At 38.0% G+C, this 9,649-nt stretch overlaps 1 protein-coding gene across 1 annotated transcript; it reads left to right on the top strand.

Annotated features, from left to right (window-relative positions):
- Positions 1 to 5,966: 5,966 nt before the first annotated feature.
- LOC306984724 (uncharacterized protein) lies at positions 5,967 to 8,909 on the top strand. The gene is made up of 5 exons (XM_079586328.1): positions 5,967 to 6,055; positions 6,147 to 6,269; positions 6,522 to 6,650; positions 6,832 to 6,933; positions 8,374 to 8,909. Exons 1-5 carry the CDS (start codon positions 6,007 to 6,009, stop codon positions 8,562 to 8,564), a joined length of 594 nt encoding a protein of 197 aa, XP_079442454.1. The 5' UTR covers positions 5,967 to 6,006; the 3' UTR covers positions 8,565 to 8,909.
- Positions 8,910 to 9,649: the final 740 nt, after the last annotated feature.

Raw genomic sequence — 9,649 nt, 5'->3', positions numbered from 1 at the left:
TAAGACAGTTGCAGCTCGTACAGAACGCTGCCGCCAGGATTCTGAGCAGAACCAGAAAATATGAACACATCACACCAGTCCTCAGGTCTTTACACTGGCTTCCAGTCACATTTAGGATTGATTTTAAAGTATTATTACTGGTATATAAATCATTTAATGGCCTAGGACCTCAATACATTGCAGATATGCTCACTGAATATAAACCCAACAGATCACTCAGATCATTAGGATCACATCAGCTAGAAATACCAAGGGTTCACTCAAAGCAAGGAGAGTCCGCTTTTAGCTATTATGCCAGCCGCAGCTGGAACCAGCTTCCAGAAGAGATCAGGTGTGCTCCTACTGTAGCCACATTCAAATCCAGACTCAAAACACTTCTGTTTAGCTTTGCATTTACTAAATGGGCACTGTGTTACTGTGCGTCCGACTGTTTGCACTGTATTTTATTTTTATTTTTTACTCTAAACTGTTTTAATTATTCTTATTTCTTTTGATTATTTTAATTTCCTCTATGTAAAGCACTTTGAATTACCATTGTGTATGAAATGTGCTATATAAATAAACTTGCCTTGCCTTGATACCACGCAGCGTGTACAGTAAAGTGTCTGTGACAAAGAAACAGACAAAGTGAACGGAGAGCAGAATGGATTATCAGAGAAGGATTTCTATGAAGTAAATGTATATAATTAATAGAATGTTAAACAAATGAAATATTTACACTTTTATAGCTGGTGTGCGCAAGCTGATAAGTGGATTGAGCGCACAGCAGCACAGACGCGCGAGTTTGTCAAGCACACACCCCTTTTTCACAGACATTACTGGAAAGTTTTGTAGTTCGGTCGGATATGTCAATAGCAAAGAAAGTAAAACAATACATATTACGAACGATAATGATAAAGAGAGAGAGCACACACTTCTGTTGAATGCTCTTGATAGCTGATCATTAACTCAGCACACATGCGTCATCTAAAGAAAGAAAGCCGCGTCTAGACAGCGCTTGAATACTGAATTGAATTGTCTTTCACATCTTCTTGCGCTTGAACTGACATATTCACACAAAATGATGTAAAAACACCTGTCTTTGCGAGACAAAGAAATCACTCACTGCTGACTGAATTACTTTTGTAACTTTAATAAATTAATCTATATTTAATTTATACAGTGAAGACAATGCAGTGTTGTTTTACATTTGATTAGTATGTTCAAATGAAACAACCGTTAGACCTTGAAAACCTGAAAAGCACATTTTATTTCATTTGTATCTTCTTGTTCTATTGAGCCCTGCTGAAGAAGCTCTAAATATGCCATGTGCTATTAAATGAAAGATAAAATATGATAGAGCAATAGAATGAACAGTGAAAGCAACAGAACAATACATTTTAACAGGCAACATTTCTGGTCTTATTTACAAATGCTTAAACACAGCATGTCAGAAATTAATACCTAATGCTCCAAACCTTAAATATAGTATAAAGCCTCTACTTCTGCAACAACAGCAGCTCAAAAGTATTGAAAAAATATATAAACCAAATACTGAAACAACTGATAAGCATTTTTAAGTAACAGAATATCGAGAAATAGCGGAATCCAATCTCAGTCGGAGGCATAGTTAGGTTTTGAAGTTCTGTCCATTACTTGGAAATACACAGAAAATATGACTCTTCGAATTGGTTTTGTTCAGTGTGGATGCAGATCAACTCATAGAAGCAGAGAGAGAAAACAAAAGTCTGGGCGAGAGAGAGGAACAGATGTTGGAGAGGAATAGTTGAAGAAGAAGAGGAGATAGTTTGATCAGGACAAGGGAGAAGAAGAGGTATGGGAGAGGAATGAAAGCTTATTTTATAAATAAAAATGGTAATTGTGACTTTTTCCTCTCAATTCCTTTAGGAAATTCCTAGAGGAAATATCTCACAATTTCGAGACAAAAAGTCAGAATTGTGAGATAAAAAGTCACAAGTACCTTTTATACTTTTTTATTCTGTGGTGAAAAAAAAAAGCTTCCTTAGAAACCAAAGGCCATGGTTTGTTGTTGATCAATGGCGGCAATTTCATGTTTTCATTTTAGTAAAAGCTTCATGTAAAGCTACTATTCCAGTACTACCGTTCCATATACGCAGTAACGCAGAATATGCGTCCGCGAGGGCACTAAGTAAGTGGGCACCATCAATACCCCACACCACCCCCAGAAAGAGATTTCAACCAAGGGGGCAATTGAAGTTCTGCATAGGGCTGCTCTGAGCAATTCTGTTTTTCTACTGCCTCACGTTTAGATTATGTTGCCATGTTGCTAAGAATGCCCATATTTAATACTTATTATAAAAACAATGGATTTCATATTCTCTGCAGGTATAACTGAAAAATTACAAGTAATGCAGTTTTCGTAATGCCATCAACTGTTAGTATTTTGACAGTCATTGCGATTGACGGATTTAGTTAAAGGAGAACTCCGGTCAATTTTAACATTGAGCTCAATTTTTAGTAAATTTGGAGTGCTGTCAATACAGAGAACAACGACAAAAATCGGTGTTGCCTACACTGTGTTATCCTCTTTTTAAAATTTGCACCCTATTGACTTGAATGGGGTCTAATTTTAAAGCGCACATACCTGTATTTAGTTCCTGTTTTCGGTCGAAGTCCAAAGTAGTCGAGTTCACGCGCATATGTTTAGTTACCTATGATCACACGCGTGAACTCGACAATCGACTACTTTGGCCTTCGACCGAAAACAGGAACTAAATACAGGTATGTGCGCTGGCTGATATAACATCATTTTTATTCATATCTTTCACATCTACTGCAGTCAGATTCACTCGTGTTCACTCTGAAGGAATCACTCAACATGGCTGGGCACTTGTAATGACACATCAAGGATGTTAAGAGAAATAAAAGCAGGTTTAAAATTAGACCCCATTCAAGTCAATAGGGTGCAAATTTTAAAAAGAGGATAACGCGGTGTAGGCAACACCGATTTTTGTCGTTGTTCTCTGTATTGACAGCACTCCAAATTTACAAAAAATTTAGCTCAATGTTAAAATTGACCGGAGTTCTCCTTTAAGGTTAAAGCGAGGTTAAAGCGCGCAAGCAGATCTACCGAAAAAGTGTACGCGCGCTGTGGACTGGCCTATAGGCGCATATTACTAACGCGCGCTTTCAATAAAAAATAGCAAAATAGCAACGCGCCAACAATGCACCTGAACACACCTCGTTTTCAGACCAGCACGCCCATGGGCGAACAGATGGGCGCAAATGCATTTGCTACTTGAACAACGTGGCGCAGGACGTGAAAATGATAACTGCGTTGGGCTGAAACTAGCAAAAAAACACTTGTCGCGCCGTATTGCGCCGGGTGTACGATAGGGCCCTTGATGTTCATGTTGGATAGAAAACTATTGCTTCTGTTTTGACAGATTGAATCACTTTTGAATCAGGTTTGCCATGTTTAATTAGAGTTAGTATATGTATTAACTAGGGCCGGGACTCGATTAAAAAAATTAATCTAATTAATTAGAGGCTTTGTAATTAATTAATCGAAATTAATAGCATTTTAATCGCATATAAATATTTGACCTGAGAAAAGTGAGAAGTAATTTTTTCACATGGATTTTTAGTATACCATTGAATAATGACTGAATACATAAGCTTAAGCAACAAAATATTGTTTATTTTTGTTTAACCAAGTCCAGCAGACCAGTGCTATTTTTGCCATTAAGTGTAACGTTAGCAATAGCCGTTCCGAATTCCTTGTTGCACAGCTTGCACACAACCATGCTCTTATAGGTTGTAAATAGTTTTTTCTTTGACACTGGTGGCTCATCCGATTTTGTTGTGTTATCCTCCTCGTCCGTCTCTCCCCCAATTTCACACAATAGATGTAAATAGAAAGTTTTTTAAAGCTAGCTAGCAACTGCTCACACTGTTTAGTCCTGGATGTGTGTTGATGCGCGCCCGACCGACCGACCGACAGCGCAGGCAGTTGCTAGGCGATAAGTTGAGCTTCCAATCAAATAAAAGTAAACGCCTGGCATTGGCCAATCCACTGTTTTACCCGTTTACGGACACAGGATTGGATGTACACAACCATGAAGAAAACAAAGTAACAGTAGACGGAAATGGTTTAATTTGAAACCAGGAAATTCTACTTTAGAAGTACATTTTCACATTTTCCGGGACTGTCGCTCAAAAAAGAGAACAATCCCTGGAAAACCGGGACGGGTGGCTATCGTTTAAATACTGTCTATGGAAGTTGTGAACGCTAGTGCTCCAGTATAATCGGTCCGCCTAAACTCATCCAGTGAGAAACGTTCCGTGGTGCAAAAATAAGTGCGATTAAAATGCGTTAAAAATATTTAACGCGTTATTTTTTGTGTAATTAATTAATCTTAATTAACGCGTTAAAATCCCGGCCCTAGTATTAACTATTTGGCCAACTGTGTGATATACTGTATAGTGGCTTGCTGTATTAAGGGTACTTTGAGTTATTATAAACGCTTGTTTGCTTTAGTAATACAAAAAAAAACTGTAAATTAGTTCATTTCATCTATAAAGCAGTTATAAAATTGTCATTGTCCAGCTCTGTTCAGTTCTCATACAACATCTCCAGCCCCACTGAGATGGTCTTCAGTCCCGTCAGCTCTGCCCTGGTGCCCTGCCTGCCGGTTCCACCCTGGCCGTAGAAAATTATCAAACTCCAAAAAATTAATACAAATAAATATAAGAAGAATATATTGTCGCTGTCGGCGGAAACCTTATATCTCTATATTTTGTCCTTTTTTATCTTTTTTTTATTTATTTTTATTAATGCTATTGGTCATCCTTTACGTCTGACATGGGGTTTTACAAATATTTAAGCAATGGAAAGGATTTAGTCCTTTTGAAAAGGATTCAGGGTTAGTGACTAAGCTTTGTAACTCCATTTGATCCTCAAACTGTCAGTCAAACCTCATAACTCCATCTGACTCGTGAATGAAGTGCCGCGCACAGTTTGGACCGTGTCTGCTTTTTTGCAGTGCAAAGGTAAATAAAGAACTTTTTGTTTGAGGAAGTACAGCGTTTTCTTTACGCAAGGAATACTATGTGTCAATAAAGGCTATGTTGTTTGCATTTAAAGGGCGGAGAAGAGTTCTGTTTTAAATATCCTGTTCATAGTGCTTCATGTTTTATATCATGAGATTCAACAACAAGAAAAACTGAGCGCCCATTCAGCTACAATAAACTTTATAACCTGTAAGTTGAAGAAAACAAAATGTGCACTGACCGTCTGAGATGTGACTGTTCCAGTGATAGACAAAACGTAGTCATTCATTCGCAGGTCAAAAAAATCATAACTCCATTTGAGCTTGATCTTCATAAATGTCAATATTATAATCACACACGCAAGACTAAAACCACAATAAATATCAACTTTGACAACTTGGTGCTTAAAAAAATATGAGGATATTCCACCTGACAGTTACTAAACATCTGATACTACTGAATTGCTCTTATTGTTATCCTTTAATGTTGCAACTATAAAGTATATTTAAGTGAAAAGTTCATAGAACTAGTCTTGACCTAGTTTCTCTATTACTTTCCATATCACTGAATGTATATAATGCCTAAATCTGTATGTTTTCATTGAAAACCATTGGCTAGCATTTTATGGACACACACACACACACACACACACACAATTTTTTTTCAAAATATCTACTTTTGTGTTCCACATAAGAATGAAAGTCATACAGGTTTTTGAATGACATGAGGGTGAGTAAATAAAGACAAAATCTTCATTTTGGTGTAAATGACTTTAAGAAGGTTGGTTTAAGTACATCTATATATAGTAGGCCTATACATTGTATAGTTTACATATTAGTCCGTTATTTGTGATTAACTGGCAAGTAAATGATGTAAGCTGAAGTTTTGTTTAATTTTTTTCTTTTTTTTTTCTTCATGAAGATCCTCCCCTTTTGCTAAACTATAAAATGGCACTGAAACAGACACTTTATTTCCTTCTCCTCCTGATCAAAGATGGATCTGCAACTCTCAGTTTTTCTTCTGTTCATTCCCTTCACTGCAGGTATGAAGACAAATAGTGTTTGTGATGTTCTTGATTATAAATACAGATCATTGATGTCCTCTCTCTCACTGTCTCTGTTTTATTCCTAAAGGACACTCTCTCAGCTGTTATGTGTGCTCGAGTCAGACGGGTTCTTGTGTAGGTCAACAAACGGTTACAACATGTCCCGCTGGATCTACTCAGTGTGTGAGTTCAATAGTAGTGACAAAAGTTGGTAAGTCCAATATGATTTAAATTTACTGCTATATTTGACTGATAGAGATGCTGCTATTATTCACTTGTTTTTCCGGCAGAATTCAACATTTCAGTCACATAGATTCTGATCACTCTACACAGATTTCTGATATTTAATTTGTTTTCTCTCAGATTGTTATGATTTGTATTTAAAAATAGTTTAAAATGAAATAAAGTTGTAAATACACTTTCCAGTTTAATCGGTCTTTCCTGTCTCATTCATATTCTTTAGGGGGCATTCGTTATACAGTGAAGGCTAAAAATTGTTCTGCTGACTGTCAAAATGTGTCCATGAACCTCGATATTTTCAGGATGACTTCTTCCTGCTGTAACACAGACAAGTGTAACGCTCAAGATGCAGGTATTTGTATTGTACTTCAATTATCATGTGCAAATAACTTCTGTAAAGTCAACACTCTTTTTACTTCCAAATGACATTGAGCTTGTCTGTGGTGAACTGATTGAATGGAGCCGCTAAAGGACTGTTGTTGCATTAGATATTTTGTACAGAAAATCGAATCATACTTGTTTTTCCTCTGTAGATACCGTCCCACCTGGAAATAAATGTTACTATTGTGATGGAAAGAGCTGCTCAAACACAGTGAAATGTTCAGGGACTGAAGATAGCTGCATTACAGCAACAGGTGAGAATCTGGAAACGAAAGAAGATTAAAGTCATTATCTTTTAAAGGGGTCATGACATGTTTTTTTTTTATTTTATTATTATGTTCCCTTAGGTGTAATTATAGTATTACTATAGTTTTTTTTACAAAAAACTTTTAAAATGTAGTGATTTATGACCTTTTCCCACCCTGTTTCTCATCCTCTGATTCAAACAGTCTGTTTTGGGGGTGTTTCCCCTTTAAGAGTTCAGTGTTAACGCCCACTGTTATGATTGGCTAACGTCAGTGCCTATGCATCAATTATTAACGCCCCCAGCCAGAGGATTTGCGGACTCGGCGCAACTGTTTAGTAGCGGGTGATGCATTGCGAAGCGATGGCTCTTGCAATGATAAAACCTTATTATGTTTGAGCCGGAATCAGAGGAAAATGAACCATGACCACAACAACGAAGACTGGATCAGCCCGTGTCCACATGGAAAGTGAAACTATTTTGAATTAATAAAAAAATTGTAACCCGAGACACTTGAAAACGGATTATTGTTGCATAATTATCCTATAGCTTAATTTGCTAACAGTTTAACATTATTTAACTAATTTCAATGACATGATAGGGTGTACCACGGACAGAAATGCATGCACAGGCCATCTTTGAAGATGCAGCATTGATAAAGGCAACATTTTTAATTTTCTATCACATGTAGGCCTAACGTACTAGACAGGCGACATATTTTCAAGATTCTCTTATACAAATGTGTTTATATTAGCCAGTGATAAAAAGTAAGGTTGCAACGTCGTTGTTGAGCCCAGAATAGTCGGCACGGACTTATCTTTGAGCAACAGTTTTCTAGCAAAGCCAGCATCATATTGGGATTTTTTCTCAAAACAGTCATCCTTATAATGTATAGAGCAAACGCTTACATTAACACTGCCGTGACTGAGACGTCCGCAAAAAATAAAGTGCATCCATTTTTCCCTGACGACTGGATCTTTCGCAGCGTATTCAAAGATGTTGTTTGTCCACAGCCAGGAACAGCACATCTGAGGCATCGTCATTTCCCTGTACACAGACCCACTCGCTGTCCGTCGACTGAACACTTGTGAGGCGCGCGGCGCGACAATGATACGAAATGAGCGTAGTTGTCTTGCGCTTAAAGCGTAGTTGTCTTGTGCCGGAGGCGGTCGTATGCAAACGCTGGTACGTCACTTCGTACCATGACGTCACTTCTTACCATGGATCCAGAACGAGCTGTATTTAAAGCTTGATTAAATAAATGATTCGTTTATAATGGGGAGGAAGTCTTAAGCTATGAAACTTGCAGGACGTTTTAATGGTACAAAGACCTCTTATATACCAAAAGATCAAGACAAATTTGGTTTCTCATGTACATTTGACAGAGATCACATATATACCAATGTCCAGCTTAGACTAATTGAACCTTTGTTTTCTTTCTTTTCATCAGGGACTTCTGAAGGTCAGCCAACTGTTCTAAAAGGCTGTGTGTCTAAATCAGTTTGTGACGCCACAGCATCAGTTAGAGCTGTTGAAAGCATCTCATGTTGTTCGGGTAACCTGTGTAACGGGGCTCAGAGTGTCACCCAGAGCGTCCTGTTCCTCTGCTGTTCTCTGCTCTCCTACTTCCTCATGCACTGAATACAGCAGATCTTCACACTCTACAATAACACACACTGTACACTATATATATATATATGCGAGCTTATGCACAAGCCTGAAAGTTCTGAAAAGTCCTCTGCAATTCTAATATTTTATAATATTAATATTAAAAATCACGCTTCATTCACTTTATAATCTACTAGCAGAGGACATAACGTTATACGATTTGGCAGGGTAACATTAGCCCGTGTAGAATATGTGGGTTCGCACGTATTATTTACGGGTGCAGCATATTACTAATGACAGGGTCGGGGGGCGGAGACGAGGCAGTTTTTTGAGAGGCTTCAGTGTGTATGACATTAAAGTTGGTTCGTCATAAAAGCTACCAAACGACTCCTCTTTTTTGTGCACATCTACATGGTGTCAGAAGTGAGATTGCTGACAAATCATGGCTTAAAGTCTACGGCGCATAGAACCGCTCGTATTTGATGACGACATCGCTAACAACTGGCTAAAATATAAGAGGGAATGGGACGTGTACAGCAAAGCAGGGATGTCGGACAAATCAAAAAGGGTGCAAGCTTACACTCTCCTCAATTTTGCCGGTTCAGATGCACTAGATAAATATGAGTCATTTTACTTTCAAGAAGGTGAGGACCAAGAGGATCCTGATGTGTTAATAAAAAAAATTGATGAGATATGCCTGCCAGAACGGAACGTGATAATGGACAGACATGCATTCAATATCACAGTGCAAAAACCTGACGAAGGAATTCAGTCTTACGTAGCCACGTTAAGACTGTTGGCAAAAAAATTTGACATTAGAACGCTAACTGATGAACTAGTACGCGACCGAATTGTCTGTGGCATCCATAATGATGCAGTTCGTTCTCAACTGTTAAGGGAAAAAGACTTGACATTGGAATCAGCAATCAGAATATGTATGCTGTTTGAGCGTTCGGAAAGGGGTACTAAGGAGCTCAAAAGAGAGGCTGAAGTGTTTGCAGTGCAGCAGAACAAAAGGCGATGTAACAATTGTGGAGGTGAGCACGACTTTGAGCGCAACAAGTGCCCAGCTTTTAACAAACGTTGTAACTCATGCAACAAATGGAATCACTTTGCCA

This window comes from Phoxinus phoxinus (genome assembly GCF_949152265.1).
Source record: "Phoxinus phoxinus genome assembly, chromosome: 17".
In the NCBI taxonomy this organism is placed as follows: Eukaryota; Metazoa; Chordata; class Actinopteri; order Cypriniformes; family Leuciscidae; genus Phoxinus; species Phoxinus phoxinus.
This window is presented reverse-complemented; position numbering and strand designations above follow the sequence as displayed.